Here is a 26,786-nt window from a genome sequence, read left to right on the forward strand (position 1 = left end):
TGTGCGCTGGATGAGTTCGAGCGGTCCGGAGCGGAGTCCCGGCGGACAAATCTATTCGATCCGCCCCCGCGTGCGGTGCCGAGTTACTGGGAGGACGCGGCTGCCTTTAAGTGGAACAAACCCAGATGCGCGCACAAAGGTCCTCAAACGCGAATCTGGTGGTCCTCCGAGCCCGCAGCCTACTGCGCCGCAGCACCGCTGCGAGGCGTCCTGTGCGGGACGCGGGTGCCGCCCGCTGCTCGCGCCCGCTGGTTACTGTCCTCGCCGGTCGTGTCATCTGCACCAACAGGAGGCGTCGCTTGCCACGGCCGGCCTCCAGACGCCAGATGGCGTGCCGTGTTCATGTGCGGTATGTCAGGCGGCATACGGTTGAGCTTGGCATGGCACTGGACAGTTCCATCCAGAGATGGCCGCCCCTGGGTTGAGCGGCGTGGGCTGGCACGGGTTCATTCCCACCGCATCACCTGGCCTTCGGCACAGGGAGTGGCCGTCGTCATGGGGGCTTACGACACACTCAGCCGCTGAGTCTATATGGCGTCGCCCGCCTCTCACCCTGCCAGGAAGGGCGGGTACCACAGGGAATCGAGTTTTCGTGCGTCTGGTTTCCCAGACGCGCAGTGGTTAACGCAGAACCACAACACTTATCGCCACCCAGGGTAATCACCTTTTGAGCCGGCAATTTAACGAATAAGGACGGACATTTCAAGGGAGCCTGCGTACAGATGTAAAAGTTCCTGTCTTTGAACCATCCTCATCATAAGTGGATACCGATTACCAACGGCCCAAATCAGCAACCGCCCAAAACGGTAGTGCAGTGCAGCTGCCAATCATGACACCAAAACATCACCAGCAAGGCCTTCGGATGATAAAGCAATGTCCGACATGTCGATTGCCAAGCTGCGGTGAACATGCTGGCCTTCTCCTGCTTACTCCACGGTCAGCACAGTCGGCGCAAAATACCAGTACTTTATTAGTGCTTCACATAAACATTGATCATGCACTTTGTACAATGCTTGGATGTAACGAGTCTAGCCTACTATTTACATTTTGTTGCGCACCGTAGGTCGGAGACCGACTCCAAAGCTGGGGTTCTTTGTAAGGCACCGTCCGCAAGCAGATCAGGAGATAACTGATTGTCTTTTCCGAGCAAACACAAGTGGCCAACATCCGCGCACCGGGCCGCCGCATCGCGCCCACTCGACACAAACAAACAAACACTTCACGAACAAACCGAAGCGCCAGGCGAGCGTGCGCAGGCCGGCGCGCGCAGCCGTCGCCGCTCTGCGCGAGCGCCGGGACGCTACAAGTTGGCCTGCCGGCTCCAGTAGGCGTGGCCCTCGTAGCCGGACACGTCACCATTGGTCAGCGGGCCGCGCGGCGCGGGCCCGTTGGCCGCCGGGTAGCCGCCGCGCTGCGGGTGGTACAGCTGCGGCGACGGCGGGAAGAACGACGGCGGGTACGGCTGCGAGAGCGACGAGGAGGAGCGGCCGGCCGGCCCCAGCGAGGTGGGCGTCAGCGGCGCCGCCGCCGCCTGCTCCATGATCACCTGGCGGCGGCGCGGTGAGACTGTCAGCTGGCGGCGTCGGCGCCGGGTGGGAGCGCGGGTCAAGGGCGGCCGCCGTGCGGCAGCACAAGCCGAAGCGAGGACGTTGGGTGGGAGAGGGGCAGAAATCACGAGCAGCATCCTCGAGAGCACACAGGGCAGGGGCGGTCACTGTGCGAGAAGTCAGGTCAATGACAGATTGGGCAATCGCATTAGCAGGACCAGCTCGAGATGACGGCCCTCGCAACATAAACTGTTGCGAGGTTGTCCTGCGACTTGCGACCTTGCGAGGCTGTCCTCGCTCACGAAGCTTCTGTCCTCGCTCACGAAGCGGCTGTCCTCGCTCACGAAGCGTCCGTTCCCGCTCACGAAGCGGCTGTCCCCGCTCACGAAGCATCACGATCGCCGCCTTCATCACCGAAGCCAATCGGACGCTCGGGCGGCAGGTGGGCGTGTCCGCGCCGTTCGCCACGGCCACTAGCGGATCTCACCTGTGGTATCCGGCCGCCGCGTCTGATGAGCAGGCGCACCACGGCACCGCCCTGCTTGATCAGCTCGATCGCCTCGCCGTGAGTCATGTTCTTCGTGTTCACCTGGTTAATCTCGATTATCTGATCGCCCACCTGGAAGCCACAAGACGTGCGTCAGATGACGGGGGTTCCTGCTTGATGCCACTAGCTGGAGAGCGAACTAACGCCACGCGTTCCAGACTGTGCCCAGTGCCATGATGATCGTTTGGCCTTAAGGGCACGCCGCCCGCCCTGGTCATATGGCGCCCACAGCCCATCTCCGGGAAGATAATCACTGGGTTGTCAGTGGTTTAGACCACGCTGGCTGACGGCGTACGGCAGACATTGTCATACAGCGAATCTATATTGCCGGGTCTTAACGCTGCGCCCCGTACGAATAAGCCGCATCCATATGCTGATTGCAAACCACTACATTTTAGAGCCTCATTAATGAACGAAATAAGACAAACTGAAGCAAACTTGGGCTGTTTCCGCATCACGCGCTTACAGTGCAAAAAACGGCGACAATGTGGACGCACTGAGTGAGATGGTGATGCCTCCAGAGACCAGCGGCGACACCTGGTATAAGTCAGCGGTAGCACCTCCCAGATATCGCTGAGGCGAGCGTCCCACCGATCTGAGGTCAGCCCACACACCATCACAGGCCAGCGCCACCAGCCGCCAGAGGTCGGCGCCGCCACCTACCCTGAGGCGGCCGTCCTGCGCGGCCGGGCCCGCCTCGGCGATGCGCAGCACGAACAGCGGCATGTTGTGGAACTCGCGGCCGCCGCGGATCGAGAAGCCGAAGCCGCGATAGCCGCGGCTCAGCTCGATCGCGTGGAACTCGTCCTCGCCGCCGCCGCCGCCGCCGCCCGCCGCCCTCCATCGGATAGTCCTCGCCCTGCGGCGCGGCGGAGACCAGTCAGCGGTCAGGGGAGGCCGGGGCGGCGGAGACGGGTCTGAGGTAACCGGTAAGGGGAGGCCGGGGCGGCGGAGACGGGTCTGAGGTAACCGGTAAGGGGAGGCCGGGGCGGCGGGGACCAGTCTGAGGTAACCGGTAAGGGGAGGCCGGGGCGGCAGAGACGGGTCTGAGGTAACCGGTAAGGGGAGGCCGGGGAGGCGGAGACCAGTCTGAGGTAACCGGTAAGGGGAGGCCGGGGCGGCGGAGACCAGTCTGAGGTAACCGGTAAGGGGAGGCCGGGGCGGCAGAGACCAGTCTGAGGTAACCGGTAAGGGGAGGCCGGGGCGGCGGAGACCAGTCTGAGGTAACCGGTAAGGGGAGGCCGGGGAGTCGGAGACCAGTCTGAGGTAACCGGTAAGGGGAGGCCGGGGCGGCGGAGACCAGTCTGAGGTAACCGGTAAGGGGAGGCCGGGGGGGGGGGGGGGGCTGCACGCGCCGGCCCGCAGCCATGCTGTGAGCCGGCGCAGGCCAGCGCTGTGGGGCTTGTTTCACACGCCCGAGTACAAAACTCGCCGGGAGTGAGACACCCGACCACAACTGATGACAAACGCCTGCCTCCATCGCGTTCTTTCCACAGCTCGTTACCTTCGAAAGTTACGCTTCTGTAGCATCAGGCCGTCCTCACAAAAGCGTCACCAGTACTTAATCACCCAGCGTGAAACCTTAGCAACAGCAGAACGGCAAGAGTCGACTTACGCAAGGGCAGCGCCAGTCGGAAAGCGCCTTAACTCGCTCTCGGGGACACCAGGACAAACGTCACACAAGAGTGCAGACAGCAGCTGCCAGCGCAAATCCACAGTAGATACAAAACAGGCAGATTTCGTGTTCACCAGCACCACACACTGCTAGGCTGCCACCGCCTGCACCACACAGACAGGGCGGTGCCGGACGCGCCTCGACCTTTGACCTCCACACTGACACTGACCTCGGCGGGCCAGGGGTAGGTCACGCGTCTGTCCCCGGTCCAGGTCGGGTCGCCGTCTCGCCTGGGGTCGTCAGAAGGCCCAAGGTCAGTCATGTCATCCAACAAGCCGGCGGGTTACGCACTTACACAGTCCAGAGATGAAATAACTTTAAAGCATGATATCATCAAGCAGGGCTTTGCTAGATCTTACATTCTCTTCTACTTCCGAAGCCGAGTTCAAATTTCAGAGCACCACGAAATGGAAATAATGAAGCGAAACAAAATGTATGCCACCTCCAGCAAGCCGCGCAAAACACCCAAAGGTTTGACACAAACTCTGTGCAAATGAGCACCGCCAACGACGGCGCACGCAATCACACCGCCGTCTCCCACGGCGCCGATGACGTCATGTACCTGTGTGGATACTGGAGACTCTCGTCTGCGTCAAACGTCACGTCCCGGGAGGACAGGTCACGGTCAGGCGTCACGTCACGGCCCAGCGACGAGGTCACGTGGCCCGGACCCTGCGCCACGTCACCCTGGGTGTGGCGCAAAATGGCAGGGGTTAGGTTACACGACACATGACACAGCCGACACCGGGACCGAGCCACAGGTAGGCACCCGCCCGCCACCAACAGCTCACAACCACTCCTGGCCACTCAGAGCACAATGGTGCGCGATTGTGAACAAGCCATCACGGCTTCCTTATTCGCAGCGGTGGAACACCTTTACGGACCAGCTACTCCAACGCACAACCACGCTGACAACACGGGCGTAATGTTGCAAAGGTCACTTGGGATGGACGGGGAGGAAAGGGGGGGGATCCGGGGGGGGGGGATCCGGGTGAAAATGTCTTAATCCAACCCCACTTTCAGGCGGACCACATTCCTCCACGGATTCAACTCATTTTTGTTTCACAAATGGGGAGGGGTGACTGGAGTCTTTCCGATTAAATACTAAACCACAAGCGGGCTGATTCTGATGCCACCGATAACTTACAAACACCTGGGCGCCCCCACCCCTCGTCAGCGGCCAGCGGCCACACACCCCCACGCCGTGCCCCGCCCCGCCGCGCGCCCCCACCACACACCTTCTGCGACGTGGAGGCGGTGCTGGACGAGTCGTCGAGCGGCGGCCCGACGGTGAGCACGCAGCGGTAGCCGCTCTCCTTGATCAGCGTCACGATCTGACCGTGATGCAGGCCGCCGATGTCGACCCCGTTCACCGCCAGGATACGGTCGCCGACGTGCAGCTGGCCGCAGCGCTGCGCCGGACTGCCGTCGATCAGGCGTCCGATCGTCGAGCCCGACCGGCTCACCGACGAGATGATGACGAAGCCGAAGCCCTCGCCCTCGCGCCGCGTCACCGTCACTTCGTAGGGCGGCTGCTCCTGGCTGCGGTTGAGGGCGTCGTGCCGCGCCAGCCGCCGTCGGATGCCCAGCTGTCAGGAGGCGCGCGCGCCGTCAGCAGGGGCGGAGGGCGGCGGAACAGGCGCGATCACGGGCATGGACTGGGGCATCGGTCGGCCCACACGGGGTGAGGTGTTCGCTGCTGTTTGGCGGGTGGGTCGGCGTAGGGCCCAGACCCGGCTAGATAACGCGCGAAGTGACTGAGGGTTGCTTTACGGACCCATGAAGAGCCTACTGATTAAATATCACTATATTGTTCTAACATGGTCCATTGCTGACAACATTATCTAGGTGTACGCTTATTATAAACTTGACGCCAGGAGCGCTCCACATTGCTAACATGAAACATGCAGGCCTGAGGGAGCCGACTCCGCCCTGGAAGCGCCCCTGCTCTGAACTCTGGCTCCGTCGGCGCGGGGCGCCCGCTCACCTGGACGCGGCCGTTGCTGGACGCCTGGCTCATCAGCTGGACGGCGTGGTGGTGCGACGAGCCGATCACCAGCTGGCCGTCCACGTAGATGATCTCGTCGCCGGACTGCAGCCGACCGTCCACGTCCGCCGCGCCGCCCGGCACGATGTGCCCGATCGACACCTGCCGCGACGACCACGTCCAGGCCGTCAACGGGGAGCGCGGCCCCGGTGACACCAAGCGCAGAGGCCACGCTAGGATCGGACCGGGTGAGCACACAAACATGAGAGCTGAGGGTGAGTGCGCTTCGCAATGGAGTTAACCCACTTTATTCTGACGAACGCCAGCTTCCATTTCTATGTTTTGCATCACATATTGCATAGTGTTTTATTGGAGCATTACAAAAGTCACGACCAGCAGACAACAACCAAAGAAGACGGTCTCTCTGTGAAAGCTAGCCTCCCTACCATTTTGTAATATTGCAGCCAACAACATTGGGGGTGGGGGGGGGGAAGGCATGTCAACCTTTGGGTCCCATTCGACATGGGTGGCAGGGCTCTACAAAGGATACAAATCAGCATATATATATATATATATATATATATATATATATATATATAAATGAGTAAGAGCCGATCTGGTCGCTCGTGCGCGGTGAGTTTGCGGTTAATATGCCTATGAGGGTGTATGGATGCATCGTGAACTGTGGCATATATGTCCGTTGAAAAAGGTAACGACTGGGAGACCTGGCTTGAGACGACTTGTTAAATTAAAGGCCATGTTTCTTATACCATATCAAACAAGGCCTGTATCGCACATGTTCTGTGACCGACCGTTCATAACGTTATGTGCACCCTCGATTCAAAACAGGTAGCTGTCAAATGAGCAGCAATTTATCTCCCACATGCTTTGCGGCAACATCTTGCGTCACCATTAAACCCCCATGAAACTTGTTTGTCTGGAGGCCACACTCTGTGCCGGTCTCTTACCTGAGAGCCCTCCTCGGTGCCGCCGACGATGCGGAAGCCGAAGCCGGACTGGTGCCGCATCAGCGCGACGGCCATCTCCAGGTACTGGTGCGTGCCGGCCGGGCGGGCGGCGCGCGTGACCGCCGCCGGCGCCGGCTGCTCGTGCTCGAAGCTGGTGCTCTGCTTGCGCCGGCCGGGCGCCGGCTCGGCCGGCCGGTACTGGCCGTACGGCACGCCCTCGGCCGCGTACTGCTCGAACGACGCGTCGGCGGCCCGGCCGGCCCCCTGCTCGCTGTAGTAGCCCTCGGGCGCGAACGGCGCGCCGCCGTATGGCCGGCCGGGCGGCGCGGCGCCGTAGCCGGGCGGGGCGGCGTGGTAGCCGGGCGGGGCGGCGCCGTAGCCGGGCGGTGCCCCGCCGTAGCCGGGCGGTGCCGCGCCGTAGCCGCGCGGCTCCGCGTCACGTTCGTCGAAGCTGGCGTGCAGCCCGAGCCGGCCGAACTGCGCCGCCAGCTCGGGCCGCGCCGGCCCGTTCGGCCGGTCATAGCTGAACGCACGGCCGTCCGGCTCGGCGGTGTAGCGCAGCTCGGGGCCGGCCGGGCCGGCGCGGCCGTCCAGCGCCAGCCGCGCGTCGGCGCCGGCCGGCGGCGGGCCCGGCAGCTGGCCGTACGAAGGCGTCTTGGCGCGGCGCGTGTCGACCAGCGGCGTCTTGGGCCGGCTGGGCATCACCTCCTTGGGCTGGGTGCTGTACAGCTCGGCGGTGGGCGTCTTGCTGCGGTACTGGCCGGAGAGCGGCGGCCGGCGTGCCGTCTCCTCCTTGCGCTTGGTCTTGGGCTTGGTGGGCGAGTGCGAGCCGCCCCGCTGCACTGTCACGGTCGCCTCCCGCTCCACCGGGCAGTCCTTCAGCACCTGCCGAGCGGCCGGCCAGCCGTCAACAGCGAGCCGTGGCGGAGCAGACGACAGACGATAGTAGGGCGCAGTTCAGGTGCGTATCGTCTCCACAGGAAGCGTCGGCACAACACAGATGGATACGTTTCCCGACTGATTCCGTAGCCAGTGACTGATGCAAAAAATGTCAGAGCGACCAATTCATGCACAAGCATTGCTATTGACCACAGCGGATATCACATACCAGTCCAGATCAGTAATTAAGGTTGACGAACGTGACAGAGAGGACAAGATGTCGTATGATTTCAAAGGTATCTCTGGATGAGGCCGGTGCGCAGTGACACAGAAGCTTACTGCGACACAAAGCCCGCTACCTGATGCTGCAGGTAACGGGCAAGTGTTTTGCATCGCGAGCAACTGCAGCGCGCTGATCGTTCCGAGCTCAATCCGATGCGCGATCAAGCCACTGTCGCGGTGATATTCCTCCCAACCGATATGAAGATACCAGAAGCGAACGTGTCCTACCCCACACGTAGAATCTTCTTCCAACAGTACGATGAAACTAAACCGACCGACGTCATCCCCGCGTTACCACTGCGGGCACCGATCGCGCATCATCCGGGTCAAGCATCCCACCCACACCGTCCACGAACCCGGCCCACGCCACCGAACCCCGCGCCACCCCTGTGCGTGCCGTCCGGCCGCCCTCGCGCCCGTCGCACCTGGACCACGTCAGCGTGCGGCATGGCCTTGACGTGCACGTTGTTGATCTCCACCAGGATGTCGCCCTCCTGCAGCTCGGTGCAGCGGCTGCGGTCCAGGATCTTCTTCACCTTCTGGCCGTAGGCCGAGTCGGCGATGGTGAAGCCGAACCCCGAGTCGCCCTTGACGATGGGCACCGTCAGGAAGCGCGGCTTCGGCGCCGTCGGCGGCACGTTCTCTGCTGACGTCACACAGACAGTCAGGGGAGCGGCAGTGACATCACACCTTGTCGTCATCGACAGTCCTGGATAGAAGGTGACGTCGCAGCATGAGGTCATCAGAGGAAAGGGAGCGGTAAAATGGCCAGGAAACCTTTCCCAGTACCTTATGCAACATGTAAATGGTATGGTCATTGCCGTCGAAATCTATCAAACCAGTTCTAGCTACGACCACACGCACCAAGTAAAGACAATTTTAACAGATGTACCACGAGTCTCGAACTGGTCGGTAAACCCACAGCAAACAAATTCGCACTATAAAGCCGCGCTGCGGCGCCCGCGGCATTCCTGACAGCTGTACGTGTGCAGCAGGAACACAATGCAGGAAAATCTTTAGCTGAAGTAACACCGTGTCTTTACGAAATAGCTTTGGGAGATCGCCCCTGCAATATCATGTCCATCGAAGTCGAGAGCGCTACAGATCAGAAATCTCTGCGCCGCTGGCCAGGTCCGACGTCACAGACACAACGTAACACCGCACCGGACCGGCGGCCGCAGGCAGCACGCCGCACGCTCCAGCCGGCCGCGCCGTCACTGGATCAGCGTCACGCGGCGGTAACACGAGCGCGCGAGAATGCACACAACAGGCCCGCGCTCAACGACGTAGAATCGTGCAATCAATCGCCAGTGCAATGCAATCGTGCAATCGTGCAATCGCCAGTGCAATCATGCGGCCGGGACGTGTCGCATTCACGCCAGGCCAGTAATCGGGGTTCGGTTTTTGTGGCGGCCACGCGCTCAGCTGGGGAGTGTGGGGTGATGATGTAGAGATGCGTGTTCGACCCACAGCACAACGGCAGCTGACAGGCCTCACTCAACTCGTGCTTCACTTTGCCTATCGAGACGCCGCTATGCCACACTTTACATCTGCTACGAAGCGGTGAGCACCAAGCATCATAAATTCAACACTCCGCCCTCTCGCGGCCAATGTCTTAATCTACCCCTTCGCTCCGAATCCGGGACAGAGCCGCACACCCGCTGTGGGACGGGGCGCCCCTCCGCTCCGGCAGCTCAGCTTTGGCAGCAGAGGGCTGCCTCCCGCCGCCGGCGCCGTCCCAGACCACGCCTCTCGCCTGACAGCAGGTCGGCCGAGCCGGGCCTCTCACCTGTCGACAGCAGGTCGGCCGAGCCGGGCCTCTGTACGTCCGGCGGACGCTCCGCCCCGCTCAGGTCCGGCATCGACTTGGACGTGTTGATGCTCTCGTCCGAGTTGGGCGGCGAGCGCGGCCGCTCGCCGGCGCCGGTCGGGTACGCGTCCGTCGGCTGGGTGTCTGCCAGAAGCGGAGCGGCCGGTCAAGGTTGCGGCGTGCGCCGCGAGGTCGGCGGTACGCGGCGAGATTCGCCACACAGGGCGGTGGTGGACATGCACGAGCTTATGAACGTGCGGTGTGATACGTAGTACATCGGGAGCGGGCCAACACGTGCTCACGGGATTGTAAGAAAGTCCCACCAAATCGTCACAACGCGTACATCAGCACTTGCATTCACATTGGTGCTCCTGAAATGTTGCCCAGAGGGATAAAGTTTTTCACTATTGTCGAAAAATTGACAAAGTAACCTAGACGTAATGTCATGTGCAATACCGAATGTGATGAGCAGCTCAACTGTGACGCGGCCAACTATACAACAGCAGACAACTGGCCAACAACTGTCCTTTTTTCTGCGTGGTGGGTGGAGAAGTGGTTACCACAACTGGAGAGTTAAGCCGGAAAATAAAACTACTATACGAAATAGCCAGCCGTCACACCACTCGCAGAAACCCTTTCCTTAGATACCACACCTCCAAACAGCAGGTCCCGGTGCTTGGACCACAACACAGCCCCCCCCCCCCAACACCCCTGGATCACGTGTGTTCCGCCCCACGAGTGATTAGCCGGTCGGATCCTTCCTCACCACCGACCACACCGCAGCGGTCACGTCCGGAGCACAGCCTGGAGACACGAGAACGTCGACCGTTAGACTGGGCCCGCACCGAGATCTACAGGGCTCGGGGCGGACCGGCACCCGCTGCCCGAGGACCACTGGCGGACCGGCACCCGCTGCCCGAGGACCACTGGCGGACCGGTGCCCGCCGCCCGAGCACCGCTGGCGGACCGGCACCCGCCGCCCGAGCACCGCTGGCGGACCGGCACCCGCCGCCCGAGGACCACTGGCGGACCGGCACCCGCCGCCCGAGGACCACTGGCAGACCGGTGCCCGCCGCCCGAGCAACGCTGGCCGCTGGCGGACCGGTGCCCGCCGCCCGAGCACCGCTGGCGGACCGGCGCCCGCCGCCCGAGCACCGGCGACGGCCCGCAAGCCGCCCGAGGACCACTGGCGGACCGGTGCCCGCCGCCCGAGCACCGCTGGCGGACCTGCAACCGCCGCCCGAGGACCACTGGCGGACCGGCACCCGCCGCCCGAGCACCGGCGACGCCCCAGCACCCGCCGCCCGAGCAACGCTGGCAGACCGGTGCCCGCCGCCGAGCAACGCTGGCCGCTGGCGGACCGGTGCCCGCCGCCCGAGCACCGCTGGCGGACCGGCACCCGCCGCCCGAGGACCGGCGACGGCCCCAGCACCCGCTGCCGAGGACCACTGGCGGACCGGCGCCCGCCGCCCGAGCACCGCTGGCGGACTGTCGCCCGGCGCCCGGTCGGTGCCTGGCTCGGTACGGGGACCGGTCACCGGAGCGGGCCGACACCCGCCACCCGCGGCCAAAGCGTCGTCAGGCAGCGACACCGCCGCGACATCGGCGCTGGCCTATCACGTTGCACACCAGCAGCGTGTTCAGGAGAGCACCTCTCCCAGGTGAACACCTGGGACGTTCACCCATACTCCCCGGGCGAAACTTCTGGACGTGTACAGACGCTCAAGTGGCCAGTGGAGATCGCGCTGCAGCCTACAAGCCGCGTCTGGACAGACCACGACGGGGACAGAACCCCGGCCGCGGCGAGTCTGGCGACGCCCCTACCGCCCCCTCTCCGCTGTTCGGCTCCGATCGCAGCCGCCGGGTCCGGCGCGCCGGTGACACTCACACAGCACGATGCGGCAGATGTGGCGCCGCTCATCATACTTGACGTGCGTGCGCACGCCGGGCGCGGCGCGGATCTTGAGCACGGGCGGCTGGCCCCCGCCGCCGCCGCCGCCGCCGCCCAGCGCGTACTGGACGTCCTGCGTCGATCGGCCTAGCGCCAGCCGACCCAGCTTTGTCAGCATCGCAGCGTGATGGCGCCGCCAGCCACGGGCGCTCGCCGCCGGCCGGCACAGTGGGTTCCGCCAGACCGCACGCTGTCCGCCCCCTCCACAGAGATCACAGTCGAACTATTGTCTACTCTGTCCACACAGCCGGCCCCTTGCCCACTCCGTCCACAGAGGTCACAACCGCACTCGTGTCCACTCTGTCCACAAAGCCGGCCCGTTGCCCACTCCACCCGGAGGTCGCAACCGAACTCTAGTCCACTTTATCCAAAGTCGACACCGTCGGCCTCTTATCCACTCCGTCCACAGTAGTCACAGCCGAACTTTCCACCCCGTCAGCGAAAGTGGCGGCTCGACTCCGGCTGGCGTCGGGCGCTCGGCGACGGCGTTGGTCGGGCGCTCGGCGACGGCTGGCGTCGGGCGCGGCGGTGGGGCGCTCGGCGACGGCGGTGGTCGGGCGCTCGGCGACGGCGGTGGTCAGGCGCCGTTACCATCTCATGGCGACCCAGCGGGTCACCGCAATCTTCACCAGCAACGCACCGCTGCCCGCCGTGAGTCGCTTACTCGCTGCCAGCGCGCCGCTTGCTCACCACCAGTGTCTTTGATATGTTGAACACTTGAACACTTTGAACGCTACCGTCGCGTCACTTCTCCAGTAGCGCGTTTGTCTACCACCGGCTCATCAGCGCCCCACTGGCGGCGCTGCGCCGGCCAACGGGATGCCCTTGCGGTCTTCTCTTGCTTCCAGGTGCCTCACTGACGTCAGACCGCAGTCCACGCGCCGCCTCTTCGACCCGAGCGTCTCGCCTCTGTGCCGCACACCCCGCTGAGCGCCGCGAACTGCGCAGGGCGGCGGCGGCGGCGGCGGCGGCGACAGCGGCGGCGGAGGGAGGCGGGGCCGGCGCATACCTGGCGCCGCGTGCCCGATCCGATTACCACCAATGTGGAGCAGCCGGGAAACCCGACAAGCCGGCTGAGCGGCGCGCAAAACGCCAGCCTGGCGGCCGCCCGGCGCCCGGCGCGCCGGCGGAGAGACGGCGCGGATCCGGTGAGAATACGGTCTGACGTGGCCCGGGGAGATCCGGATCTCATCCGATCCAATGGCGGGTTTTACACAGGCGGAGGCGCGGCGCGACGCACAGGATCTGGTAGAAACACTGTGCTGGAGGTTGGCCGGATGTCCCGTCCCATAGGCCGATTGCTTCGGCTGTTCTGTGCGACAAATGGTCTCCTAACCGCGCGCAAGATGATATCGAAAAGTACAATCTGCAATTTGACCTAACTTGCGAAACGGGAGACCGACACTGATCCCTTCGTGCCGCTACCAAAGGTCAACAATATAAATGGACTCTTGACGTTAGTCTTCAACCTGCATCAGCACCGGTTTCACCACCAGGTTCACAGAGTCAGCTTAGGAAGGAGCACAGGCGCCGCCCGCATCCCGACTCCAGAGCTCAGGTGTCCTGCCGCCCAAGCACGGGGCCGGCTCGCACAGCGACTGATGCCTCCGCATCCCTCCGACGTTACGATGGCTGCCTCCGAGTCCCGCCCCCCGGCCTAGGACCGAGACAAGCCACAGCTCTCCGAGCCGAGCCGAGCCGAGTCGAGCCGACAGACAGCAGCGGTCGTGCCTCGCGGCCCGGGCCGACGTTCGACGGCGCCGGGCGGGCCGCGTGGGCCGGGCGTCAGAGTGCAGGTGAGCGGTCGTGTCTCGCGGCCCGCGGCCGACGTTCGACGGCGCCGGGCGGGTCGGGAGTCAGAGTGCAGGTGAGCGGTCGTGTCTCGCGGCCCGGGCCGACGTTCGACGGCGCCGGGCGGGCCGGGAGTCAGAGTGCAGGTGAGCGGTCGTGTTTCGCGGACCGGGCCGACGTTCGACGGTGCCGGGCGGGCCGGGTGTCAGAGTGCAGGTGAGCGGCCGCGGCCGCGCGCCTCACGTGCCGACGACACCGTCCGCACAGGTGGTCCCCTTTGTGGGTCACGTGAGGGGGGGGGGGGAGCGAGGCGGCCGCCGCTGAATGGCCAGTCACGTGACATGAACGACGCTAAATGGGTACGAAAGCGGCGCGATCCTTGCTGAATAGACAACTGACAGATCTATATCGCGTGTGAACTGCGAACAGTTGGAGGGATACGTCGGAATGGATGGCATTGCCAACACTCCGCATGCCGTGGCACGCAACCCACTGACATTAGCGAGCCAATCCAAACAGCTGGCGCTGCATGGATGTCACTCATCAGTCCAACAAGCGAGCCAGGGATGGACCGAACCAAACCGACGAACGGACCGGCAGGAAACGCCCGAGGCGCTCGGAGTCCAGTGTATATGAACCACCACATAGCGACGGGGCCGACAGGAGCACGGGCCCACGCCCGAACCCAACACCGCTTCCACCAGCGGACCCGCCGCGCTGGCGGGGATCCCGCCCTGTCCGGCGGGCATGGGGGTCTCATCCGGTCAGGTCGGCGCGCGTCACTGACCGGCGGCCGAGACGGCCATGGTGGTGACGATCTCCGTGTTGGGGTCGTCCGGGTCGAAGGGCAGCGGGTAGCCGCGGCACACCTCCAGCTGCACCAGCTCGCCGGCGCCGATCGTCTGGAACATGTGCACCATGTCCTGGTGCGTGTAGCCCAGCACGCACTGGCCGTTGACGTACACCAGCACGTCACCTGTAACACGGCCAGGCGGACGAGGTCAGACGGGTCAGACGAGGTCAGACGATCTGATCTGATCGGCGCTACGTCATACACGGCCGTGCAGTGTGTGACACCGCGGGCTTCGCACTGGCAATAATACGCCAAATCGCGTGTTACATTTGGGGTGACGGGTTGTGTGGTTCCACTTTGCGGGACATCTCCAGTGATGCCTGTTCATCTACGTCAGAGGTAAGAGTGCACTCGGTGGTAATCAACACCCCAACAAGACCGCGGCACGGAACCAAGCGAGACCGAGACCAAACTTCAGACCTCCGGGCACATCCGCTCAGCGGGGACATGAACGGACCGAATCAGAGCCTGCCTCGCACCCCACACGGCGCTCCAATCACACCGTAGGAAGACCAACTAGCCAACCGACCAAGCACCGACCAGCCAAGCAAAGCAGGCAAGCAAACAAGCAAGCAACCACCAAACAACCCGCCGTCAGGTTATCTCCTGGCCTCGGCCGACACGAGGCCTAGCGCACCACCTACCGCCCACCAGAGCGACCGTCACTGCCCGCCGCCACCCACCGGTCCTACCGCACCACCTGCCCCCCCCGCCCCCCCCACCACCAGAGCGGCCGTACTGCCCCCGTCAGCCCACCGTCCTGACGGCACCTCTACCCTTCTAAGAAGCGTCCGTCCTGCCCGCCGCCATCCCGACCGGTCCTTACGCACCACCTACCTCCCCCCCCACCACCAGCGCGGCCGTCACTGCCCGCCGTCACCTCCCGGTCCTGACGCACCTCCTACTTCATAAGAGCGTCCGTCACTGCCCGCCGCCACCCAACGGTCCTGACGCACCACCTACCTCCCCCCCCCCCCCACCAAATCGGCCGTCACTGCCCGCCGTCACCCACCGGTCCTGACGCACCACCTACCCCCCCCCCCCCCACCACCAGAGCGGCCGTCACTGCCCGCCGTCACCCACCGGTCCTGACGCACCTCCTACCCTTCATAAGAGCGTCCGTCACTGCCCGCCGCCACCCACCGGTCCTGACGCATCACCACCTCCCCCCCCACCAGATCGGCCGTCACTGCCCACTGTCACCCACCGGTCCTGACGCATCACCTACCCCCCCCCCCCCCCGCCCCCACCAGAGCGACTGTCACTGCCCGCCGCCACCCACCGGTATTGAGCTTGCCGTCCAGCCAGGCCGGGCCGTTGGGCACGACGGATTTGATCTGGAGGAACTCCTCGTCACCGTCGTCGCCGCCGACGATGGTGAAGCCGAGTCCACGCGACGACTTGTGCAGCGTCGTCTGGATGATGAGGCCCCGCAGCTCGTCCGGGCTGCGCGTGAAGAACGGACGGCCGTCTGCGGTGCAGGTTAGGGGTCAGCTCACGCGGGTCACAGGCGCGCAGGTCACGGTCAGGTCAGGTCAGGAGACAACGCTCGGCGGACACGAGACGAGCACCGGTGCGAGCCAGGACGGGCGGGAACAGTCCTCGATCACGGATCATGCAGGGCACCGCTGGTTAAGACGGTCACAACCGACGACGAGGATGAGGAAGAGGACGAGGACGAGGACGAGGACGAGGATGAGGATGAGGACGAGGACGAGGACGAGGAACATGTCACAGGCCCACAGCGGTAGCACCGGAGTTGGAGAGCCCCACATCATTTTGCAAGGTCCAAAAACACGTTGGCGGCACGTCCTCCTGTCGTTACCAAGTCCTATGGGACGAACGACTTCCAAGGAGAGACCACTATATGGGCTATGTCTACAGGGAAGGAAAATCACTGCCAGAAGTGAATGCGGCATGTCACCGCAAACCCTCGTACAGCTAAGAGACAGACAGCTCAAAATGCTCAGAGCTGTTCGAACGTCAACACCGCAATACAGCACCATCTAACGGGAAAGCTGGAATCACAAGTCCGTTAGGTTTTCCGTGGCAGACACTGGAGTTCATACAAAACGGTCCGCAAAGCAAAGTGCAATCGAGTTGGGTGGAAAGCGGATCAGCATAGAAAAAATCCAAAAAGATATACTGCTAGATATGAAAACATATTTGCCGCAGCCAGTTTACAAGAAAATCAAAATAATAACAATATAACGAGTAATCACATTTAGAGTTTCGCCAAGGTGCTCCAATGTAACACCAGTCCTTCGGCGGAGCGCAAACAATCCAGAGACAATCATCCAATCACTGGCATATGCCGACTCCTAGAGCAAATAAACCAACTGTCAACAACCGTCAGCCTTACGCGAACATTAAACCCTAGCCGAAGCACGCTGAAGCCTCCACGCCGAGCGCAGGCCGCGGCGGGGGTACGGGCAGAGCGTGAGGGCCGTTCCACGCGCGCCTCGGGGACAGACAGCGGCGACGACGGCGGCAGCGGCGGCGGCGACGGCGGCGGTGACCACACTCACTGTTGACGCCGGCGCGCGGAGGCGGCAGCGAGCCACGCTCGGGGGCCGGCTCCGGCTCGGGCGGCGGACCCGGCCGGGACGCGGGGTCGGCCGGCCCGCCCTGCGCCGGCTGCTCCTGCTGCCCGGCTGCGCAGCGGCGACAGAGTCTCAGTCAGAAGGGCGGTGACGTGGCTCTAGCAGAGGGGGACGGCAGGCCGGACTGGCCCGACATAGGCTACGAGCGGCGTACGCGCACGGGGAGAGCTATTCAGAAGCACGCAAACTGAGTGCTGTAGGTGCCGTGTGGAATACATTACACAGGTGCGATCGCGAGCAGAAACGAGACATCGACAAAAGACATCGACAAAAGAGGAGCTGCCCATTTCAAACGTGCTGCTTGCCTACAGTTGGCGGACTACAACAATACCAACGCCAACGTCCCAAATGGCTACCTTTCCAAACCAAAAGCCAGCATCCCAAGAGCAACGCCATCTATGCACGTCCATAAACGTGAGCACTGTGGGCCGACTAAGGCACAACGCGGGCACCGCTGTCGCGGCCGCCCACCTTCTGGCGTCCTCCAGAGGCACCCACCTTGCTCCTGCAGTCGCTTGGCCTCGTGCACGGGGTTCTCGTACTGGGTGCGCCGGTTGACGTGGTCGATGTAGTAGGTGCCGTAGGTGGCATCGTCGATGCGCTCCCAGCCGTAGGGCAGCTCGTTCAGGTCGCAGTCCTCGAGCGACTTCTTCTGCACGAGCGCCAGCCGCGGGTCCAGCCAGTGGGACGTGCCCGTGCTGTGGCTGGAGTGGGCGGCGAGGTGATCAATGTCAGCGAAGCACGACGCGTGACAGCCTCGCTAATGCCTGTCTCACATAGGACACCAGAAAGGTGGTTTCAGGGGACAATTTATGTTTATATTCGTGAAATGCTGAAATAAATCAATACAAAATAATAATAAAATCAGGAAACTGATCATTCTCGTGCAGCGAATGCATACCAAGCAAACGACGGGGCCCATAAACAGTCTGCAATATGTGTCTTCCTTCGCGTGAGAGAGAAACGTTTGTAATCACCGTGCATGTGTACAACATGATAAGACAATGTCATCGGCATTACGTGAGGTGACATAATTCTGACCTGCCACGGCTACGGGTAAAAAGGCAAAACATATTTAAAGGATACACGGAAACACAGTTTTTCCACTCAACGTCTTTCAGAGCAATATCATTTTCAGTTGTCTACGCCTTCTTTCCTGCAAGCCAAAAGCACATGATCCATCCAGGGTCCGGCCGCAGTTCCAGATTTTTGTTCTAAAGCGGTGCGATGCGCATGTCACCGTGTAACGTCCTCATGGAGCGCCAGCGACGGCAATAGTCACAACAGCACCCAGAGGCTGTGGCGGCGACTAGAAATGGAGCCCGCGACTCCCACGAGGAAGCCAAGCATTTTCCCAACCGAGCTACCCCCGTCCCCTCAGTCTGGCTTTACCTTTCCCGTCTTTTAACCGTAAATATCTAACTGACGAATATCAGTCTTGCACGAACTGTAATATTTTGAATGCAAAGGACGTGAAAACATTCAACTCTTATCGCTTCAGGAGCCGACTAGCAGTCTTGCACCAAGTGGACGAGAGCAGGTATGAAATCAGTGAAATAAAGCCACTAAAAACTGGCATCGGAGCAGCCAAGCTCCGAACAGGCATAGATGCTTTCTTTTCTGAGATAATGCGATTTTCTAATCAGGTTCATCTGGCCCATACGTTTTCCTGGCGCCACTTCTTTCACGGACGGTGGGACGGCCAGCTGCCAACCGTGCATGCATACAAAAGCGAGCGCTTGTCTGTGGTCAGAATCGGCACGGTGCGGGACGGTCCCGCGACCAGCAGACAGCGGCCGGCGCTGAGCCTCGGGACTGTCCAGACTGCGGATCCAGCCGCGTCTAACCTGGTCACACTTCCGCCCCGCTCCATCCGGCGCCTCCTCGGAGAGCAAACCCCCCACCAGCGCCGCACTACCACCGCCGCTGTCTACCCCCTGTCGCGACGCGGGGGCCGGCCGGGACCGGGCCACTCACTCGATGAAGTAGGGCTCTCCGTACTCTGTGAAGGCCTCCTCCCAGTTGTCGGGCAGTGGGCCGAGCCCGGCGCCCGGGCCGCCGCCGTTCCAGGCCGGTTGGTGGCCGGAGCCGTTCATGCTCGGACCGTCCGGACGCTGGGGCACCGACGGGTACTCGGGCGCTGCCGACCGGGAGCCGGGTCAGACCGGGTGACATACACAGCAGTCAGGTGCTGGGGCACCGACGGGTACTCGGGCGCTGCCGACCGGGAGCCGGGTCAGACCGGGTGACATACACAGCAGTCAGGTGCTGGGGCACCGACGGGTACTCGGGCACTGCCGACCGGGAGCCGGGTCAGACCGGGTGACATACACAGCAGTTAGGCGCTGGGAGGGGGCAGGGGCCGGCGGTCAGGCGACCTCGTGCGCAGGATTGCATGGGGAGTGGGGGGGGGGGGGGGGGGAGGGCAACAACAGGCGGCAACAGAGTTGCGAAGTGACTAGAGCGTGACGCACACGCACACAAGTGCGTGGAGGAATGGTCGTGTCACACAGAGCATTTCGAGTGCGACGACACTTCGATCCGGGCACGACAGTCAACTTAGACAGCCATAATAGAAAAGCCAGGTCATGCTTAAAGCCACTGCTGTAAACAACACAAATATACATGCAAGTAACACAAATATACAAATTCTGATGAAATGGTCGCTCGACAAAAACGCGCGATGTCAGCATACCGACCGACGCACTGCTTCTCAGCAAAAACGCTGTTTGAACTTCCAATTTCAAACAAAGCACGTTCAGCAAAACATCCGCATTTAGCGGGAGCAGAGTTGCACTTGTCGCGTAAACATTTACACGGCCACGTCACCGTCGTAATCACCGGCGCAGCCCTCCGCCGTTAACGGCGCAGCACCCGATCAAACAACAAGATCGAGTCGCTCATCGTCACTCATTCGCATCGTCAAAATATACGCTCAGTCCTTCCTGCAGCCAGGCGTACACATCGCCATCATATACACTGTCAGCTCCTATCACAAGTCGTCCTGAGCGCATCAGAGATCCCGGACAGCCGACAGCCGAGATTCGGCTGACAGACACTCGGCAGTCATCATCGCGGCGAGGATGTAAGACCGCCGCGGAGCTGCGCGGTACGGCGGTCACCACCACGGCTGGGTTGCTAGACCGCCGCGGAGCTGCGCGGTATGGCGGTCACCACCACGGCGGGGATGTAAGACCGCCGCGGAGCTGCGCGGTACGGCGGCCACCACCGCGGCGGGGTTGCTAGACTGCCGCGGAGCTGCGCGGTACGGCGGCCACCACCACGGCGGGGATGTAAGACCGCCGCAGAGCTGCGCGGTACGGCGGTCACCACCACGGCTGGGTTGCTAGACTGCCGCGGAGCTGCGCGGTACGGCGGCCATCACCGTAGCGGGGATGTAAGACTGCCGCGGAGCTGCGCGGTACGGCGGAACGGGGGAGGGGGGGGGGGGGTCAATCCCGGCGGACAGCTCGGGTGAACACACTGCACACCAGATTCGCCGCCAAGAGGAGTGCAATGTCTGCGCGGGAGCTCCGCACTGCATCTTTTCTGAATGTTTTCTGCACTGCACTGTATGTTTCCGCCAATCCCTCACACAGTTGGCCGGTCTGACGCGCCGTCGTCGCCTGCTACCCGATCCCCTCGGCAGCTTGCTATGTGCTTCCCTCACAGCCCCTGGCGAAGCCGGCTGAAAGCCTCCCCCGGTTCCCCTTACCCTGTTTGGCAGTCTCACACCTCTCCTCTCCCCTTAGCATGCAGACGTCACGGGTGCGCACCCTGCTGACCAGCCGCAACCCACGAACCAAACCCCCAAAAACCTTTCCCTGGTGACTAGCAGTCAGCCTGCCTTGCTGCGGCGTGCCTTACCCTGCTGGCCCGGCGGGCGCGGCTCGGGCTCCGTGTTCTTGGCGGCCATGGCCTCGACGTTGGAGCGGTTCCGGCGCCGCTTGCCCTCGCTGTTCGGGTGCCGGCCCGGCAGCAGCACGTCCCCGATCACAGCCTGGCGCGCCGCGCTCGGCTCGGTCGCCGGCTTCGGGGTGCCATAGTGGTTACCTGCCGGCGGGGCGGCGCGGGGTCAGGTCACTGCGAGCAGGGTGCAGCGGGGTTCGGTCACCGCCGGCGGGTGCGGCCGGGTCAGGTCACTGAAGCCGGGCGAAGCGGGGTCAGGTCACCGAAGCCGGGCGAAGCGGGGTCACCGAAGCCGGGCGAAGCGGGGTCAGGTCACCGAAGCCGGGCGAACCGGGGTCAGGTCACTGAAGCCGGGCGAAGCGGGGCCGGGTCACCGAAGCTGGGCAAAGCGGGGTCAGGTCACCGAAGCCGAACGAAGCGGGGTCAGGTCACCGAAGCCGGGCGATGCGGGGTCAGCTCATTGCCGGTGGGGTGTGGACGGATCAGGTCACCGCCAGCGAGTGCGGGCGGGTCAGGTCACCGAAGCCAGGCGAGGCGGGGTCACGGGACAACGAGCGACGCCACTGCCAGCCGCTGGCAGCGGGCGATACTCACCATGGACCACGTCGGATGCATGGGACTCTCAGACCAGGAGCATTGTGTGGCGTTGGTTTTAAGAGATCCATCAGAAAGTTAAGGTCATTCGGACGCCCAGGCTCGTCCACGGTGACAACCATTTCAAACCCTTGGCCATAATTTGGCGGCATACTTTCCTGAGTACGTAAACTACGGCACTGTGGCTGAAGTACAGTCCGACACACACGCTTTTTTGCCACATTATGATTAATGGTCATGACAAATGGCTGCTGAGCAGGAGAACAAAAGGATCTATCAGCAAAGCGAGGGTGGGAGAGAGGGAGAGAGTCAAGGGAGAGCATGGGAGACCGAGGCTATTCGACACGACCGACGGGGGCATTGTTTCACCGCAGAGCCAAGACATTGTTCCAGTTCACGAGCAGCTACTGGGCGCCAATACCAGCAAGCAAAGCATGCAGCGAGCAAAACAGTGACCCGTTCGGGCCAGGTGTCGAGTGTCTTTAGCGTTGTTGCACATGCCTCGTGCCTGACATGGCTTATACAGGACCGCCGTCTGGTGAGAGCCGGGCGGCACAACACTGCAGGCGGACGGAGGACTTTCTCCTTCCCCACCGCCATCATCACCACCTCGGTCGATATTGTCCTCTTCGTCCTTACATCGCCCCCACCCCCATCAACATCCACGTGATTGTTATCATCTCTATCAGCATTATTTCGATCCCCACCACTGCTGTCGCTATTATCACAGGCACGGATGCACGGCCTGGTATCCTCAGTGCCATGCGAAGCTCAGGTGTGCTAAATCGGCCGTCTCCATAGCGCTGCCGTGCTGCCATACCGTCCGAACCATCTCGCCTCCGCTCCCGACTTCCACCGACTCTCGCTCGGTTCGGCCAGACAGTGCGAGCCGCCCCGCGCGCACCGCTGCAAGGAGCCAGTAGCAGTGTGGATCACCCCCGCACACCAATGCGAAGAGCCAGCAGCAGCGTGGCCCGCCTCGCGTGCACCGCTGCGAGGAGCCAGCAGCAGCGTGGACCGCCTCGCGTGCACCGCTGCGAGGAGCCAGCAGCAGTGCGGGCCGCCTCGCGCGCACCACCGCGAGGAGCCAGCAGCAGTGTGGGTCGCCTCGCGTGCACCGCTGCGAGGAGCCACCAACGCAGGACAGAGGGGCTCATCGGGTGCGCAGCCGGCACGGCCCCAGCCGGCGCCACCAAACACCGCCGAGGTCGCCGGAGCTGACGAGCGCAGCCTGAGGCGAGCGCTGCCAGGTCAGCGGCTGCATCGGCTGGTCGGACACTTGCTCACAGCTACTGACCTCCACAGCCAGCTCAGCGGATGGTCCACAGCCAGCTCAGCGGCCGGCAAACTGACACCAGTGACAGCCCACCAGCCAATCGCAGCGCATCCAGAATCTGCCACGGTCCGGCCACCCCGACAGCTGTGATGGTGCGCTCACGCGCTACCACTCTACCAAGGCGACTCGGTACGGATCGTGCCGATTCTACCACTGACACCACGTGTCCAGTCTCTCCACGGCACGCCAGCTTCTGGTGGGCGTTCCCTCTATGCAATGCTCGTTGCGGTGGTATAAGTACATCAGACTGCCTGTAAAGGGAATGTTCCACATTTGCATGGCGTTTTAAACCGAAATACCCATCTCATAGATAATTTGGTGTAGTTCACTGTCCCGCCCTTCTTAAAACCTGAACCTCTCTAATGTCTGGGCTACCCGTCCGCGGAGATGTGCACACACCCTCGAGGAGACTATTCTAAGGTCACCCAACCATCCATGGCGCATAATAAAGTCAATTCCATTACCCATGCAGGGAACAAAGCCAGAAAAAATGGTAGTTGAGCTTTTCATGTTTGGCATTCGTGAGCACACTTTCCAGATAATACGGCTGTCAATTGGCTCTCAGTCAGTGTTCTGCAAAATACGATGACGTAATCAGACAATGGCGTATTGAGGAGCATATTTACTAAACAGAAAAATTATCTTGCCTTCAGCGGACTTTCCCACTTTGGAATGTAAGGGGATAAAAGATAAATAAAAATAAAGGGAGATGACAGCAATTAACAACATTTGAAGAAGGTAAAGCAAGCATCCTATATGGTGAACTAGGCTCACCTTTAATTATTGGTAAACTTTTAGGCGGAATTGACTGCTCTAGACAACATAATTCCTCTGTTTAGTGAATGTGTTCGTCAATGTGTCATTGTTTGATCACGTCATCGTACCTTGCACGAGATTTATTAAGAGCCGATTGACAGCCAGACAGTTATATGACAGTTAAATGACAGTTACATCTGAAAATCGTGATCATGAATACCATATATCAACGACGCGACAATAAATTTGTCCCTACCTTGAACACCGCATGACAAATGAAATAACAGGATTTATTCTGAATAGCATTACTATGACTTCATGGTTGGTCGGGTGCCCTTGAAATAGTTTCCCCGAAATCACATCTTCGCGGGCGTGAAGCTCAGAAACTTAAGAGCTTTAGATCTTAAAAAGAGCATGGCTGTGAACTGCACCGAATGGTCCTCAACTCGGCTACTTCAGTGCAGGACCCCATACACAAGTGAAACACTCCCCGTAAAAGCATACTGCTCATTATAAGTGAGCTTATTTCATCGCATCTAATGCCTGCTTCAAAATTTTCACATGTGGAACATTCTATTGAACGCTTCAACGTAACACTAGACTGTTCACAATCATGCAACTGTCCCAGGATATCCTGAACGCATCATGCACAATTTGTTCTCTGATGTAAGTAATCCATGTATCAAGACGTGGACACCAATGACGGAGCACAAAATCCGCAGTTTAAATGCGTGTCGTGGATTCAAAAGCAACAATCTTAAATGATTCAGTTTGTCACAGCCATGCTCAATATATTGCCAGTGCACCAGTACCACAAGTTATGGGGAAGGGGAGGGGGTACGTATCAGCAACAATTACGGACCACATTCTCAGTGACGTCATGGCGCGCCCGAAACTCAGACCTGGCAGTGGACGGTCGTATGCCGAGACGGGATGCTGGCGCGACGCATCCCCGCATAATCCGTCCTTCCCAGCGCGGTCGCTTTCAGTCTTTTTTCCTAGTGTTTCCAGCGTCTTTCTCGGCGGCTCACCAGCGCTCCCTGGTCTCGCGCGCAGTGCCTTTCCTGGGCGGAGGGTCTTCAACTACAGGAGGTGGTTCACCAGACGAAGACAGTCTGCTGCTCTGAGCTACAACGATCCGGAGCCAGCTGCATACGGAGCTGCTAGGTGCTGCGCTGCCTACGGCCGAGTCCGTGACGTCAGCGATACGGCTGTCTAGGCGACGTGCGGCGTCGGCGTCTCCGCGGACGGCTCACCTCGTGCCGCTCGCAGTGTTCCCCCGAGCAGGGGCGACCTCTGAAACAGAGCGTCCAGGGTGCTCCGGCCGGTGCCAACGTCATCGCTGCACGCCGCTCCGAACCTCCTCTTCAGGCAGCGAGACAGCCAGCACAGCTCAGGTGCCGTCTCCGACTTGAGGCGGGGCGAGGAAACGTTTACAGTTCTGCGATAGCGCCACGTCTTGTTCCGAAGATCGGACGCGGCCGACCAGGCGGTGACGGGGCTCAGTCTGTCTCCGGACCTTCCCCCGGGCGCGTTGCAGGCGGGGTGGTCGCAGTAGCGCTCCTGTGGCGGCGCCGCGCCGTCGCGCCGCCTCGCGGCCCACGTCCTCTGCCGCCGCTCCGATCTGGCCGTCCCGCTGCCGCCGGCGGCGCGTTCATCCACGGTGGGCCTCTCCCCGCCGCGGCCGAACGCGCCCTGCAGCCGTCGCCGGGCCGCCGGCTGCGCTCCGCCGACCGAGGGAGCTCGCCGAGCCCGGCAGACGGGGCACTGACAGTGCACCAGAACGCCCGGCCGCGGCCCGGCGCCGGCACGCCTCCGGCCGCGGCCGCCGCCGGGTCCGCCGGTCAGCGCGGCCAGCCAGCGGCGCAGCGGCCCGCTGGTGGCCCGCTCCGAGGACTGGCCAGTCTGAGCGCGGTCCGGGGACACGGCTCTCCTGCGCCTTGGGGACATGGCCCTGCCGGCAGCTGCCGTCCGGCTCCGCGCGGCGACGCCGACGGCCGCCCCGCGCCCGCGCCGCCGCCGTTGTCGGGGGCGCGCCATGACGCGCCAGCCGACCACGCCGGCCGCCGCCAGACGAAAACAAAGGTGTGGTCGCGACCGGGCGACGCGGCCGCCCGCCGGTCCGCCACCTTAAACACGTCACCAAACCTGTTATGTTAAAGCGCCGCGGCGGCCGCTGGAAAGCCGTCCCGGAAGGAAAGAGCGCACCCGCCGGCCGCCGAATCTGGGCCAGCCGTGTCACGTGACTTGTCCGGCCGCGACGCGTGGCGCGTCGCGGCCGGCAAACGGGTCCACACGGAGTGGCCGAGAGCTGGGGGTCGGGGTTCAGCCGAGACGCGGCCGAGGCGGACTCGCTCGTGTGCGGGCCCTGGGTCCACAAGACTCGCGAGAGGTTCACTGAGCAGCGCGCCGCGCACGACCGCACACGGGTCCGGAGTTTGGCACGAGTTGTGACCGGGCCACGACCTGATGCTGCCGTCTCACCCGCCTTTATGATCTGTGACAGACCCGGCCGACGCCGCCGTCTCACCTCCACGACCTGTGACATGACCCGGACGACACTGCTGTATCGACTTCTTGGCCTGTGACATGACCCAGCCGACGCCGCCGTCTCACCTTCATGACCTGTGACATGACCCGGACGACACTGCCGTCTCACCTTCGTAAACACCACTCTCCAGTAGATTTCCGGACCGCTCCAAGTCCTTGAACTCGGCTAGCGTGAGGAACGTGTAGTCCACGCCGGGAACCTGCAACCGACGTGAGCGCGCGTCAGCAGGCTCAAAGATCGTGACGGAGCAGGTACCGCACACACAGAGCAGTATGGCACTCCGCTCCGAAGATCCGGTCACCCGACCGCCGGGCGCACCACGCAGGTGAGTCGGCACCGACGCCGACAAAGCGACCCAGGCCGAGCGCTATTTCGGCAGATGACAGGCGCCTGATCGGATTTCTCTGCGTCGGCATCGCGTTTCACGCGTCGGCCGCAGCTCTGAATGGCGGCGACACGCGAGAGGGCAAGGTCAGAGTCGGTGAGCACAGGCTGGCTTGGCAGGTGGGCTGGATATTAGGACCCTCCCTCCCTCTCAGGTGACCCCGCGACCCGGCTGACCTCGTTTGGCCTCGGGGCCCGCGTAGTGACAGGCACGGTGCGAAGATACAGATTGTCCCTGATGGTGTTCTGCAGCTCATGGTCCACAGAGCCCTTCTGGAACCGCGTGTTCAGGTAGGTCCGTAGGTCACGTGTCAGAGAACCTGCAAAGGTCACGGTACGGTCAATCATGGTGCCGTTTCCCGT

General features: G+C 62.3%; 1 protein-coding gene across 4 annotated transcripts; it reads right to left on the minus strand.

The window, feature by feature from the left end:
- Positions 1-951: 951 nt before the first annotated feature.
- LOC119109171 (membrane-associated guanylate kinase, WW and PDZ domain-containing protein 1) lies at positions 952-26,786 on the minus strand. 4 transcript variants are annotated; one of them, XR_005095401.1, is made up of 17 exons: positions 26,601-26,786; positions 26,148-26,238; positions 20,761-20,946; positions 18,871-19,033; positions 17,392-17,597; positions 15,573-15,761; positions 14,225-14,413; positions 9,675-9,839; positions 8,311-8,528; positions 6,725-7,609; positions 5,757-5,918; positions 5,008-5,358; positions 4,332-4,456; positions 3,939-3,999; positions 2,758-2,953; positions 2,035-2,166; positions 1,420-1,546 (listed from the first exon to the last, which is right to left on the minus strand). XR_005095401.1 is itself a non-coding variant. In XM_037232750.1 (15 exons), exons 1-15 carry the CDS (start codon positions 26,769-26,771, stop codon positions 1,301-1,303), a joined length of 3,534 nt encoding a protein of 1,177 aa, XP_037088645.1. In that variant the 5' UTR covers positions 26,772-26,786; the 3' UTR covers positions 952-1,300. The 4 variants fall into 4 exon arrangements, 1 of the variants encoding a protein (XP_037088645.1); XR_005095400.1 differs by having other exon boundaries at positions 8,311-8,531; XM_037232750.1 differs by lacking the exons at positions 3,939-3,999; positions 4,332-4,456 and having other exon boundaries at positions 952-1,546; positions 2,758-2,932; positions 5,006-5,358; positions 8,311-8,531.

This window comes from Pollicipes pollicipes, unplaced genomic scaffold (genome assembly GCF_011947565.3).
Source record: "Pollicipes pollicipes isolate AB1234 unplaced genomic scaffold, Ppol_2.1 Scaffold_7231;HRSCAF=8579_pilon_pilon_pilon, whole genome shotgun sequence".
NCBI lineage: Eukaryota > Metazoa > Arthropoda > Thecostraca > Pollicipedomorpha > Pollicipedidae > Pollicipes > Pollicipes pollicipes.

Coding starts and splice junctions, on each gene's coding strand:
- LOC119109171 (XM_037232750.1), bottom strand. CDS start 26,771: ATGATTGACCGTACCGTGACCTTTGCAGGTTCTCTGACACGTGACCTA. Junction 15,762..17,391: donor CAAGCGACTGCAGGAGCAAG/GTGGGTGCCTCT, acceptor CCTGCACCGCAG/ACGGCCGTCCGTTCTTCACG. Junction 9,840..14,224: donor CATGGCCGTCTCGGCCGCCG/GTCAGTGACGCG, acceptor CGCTTCTGGCAG/ACACCCAGCCGACGGACGCG.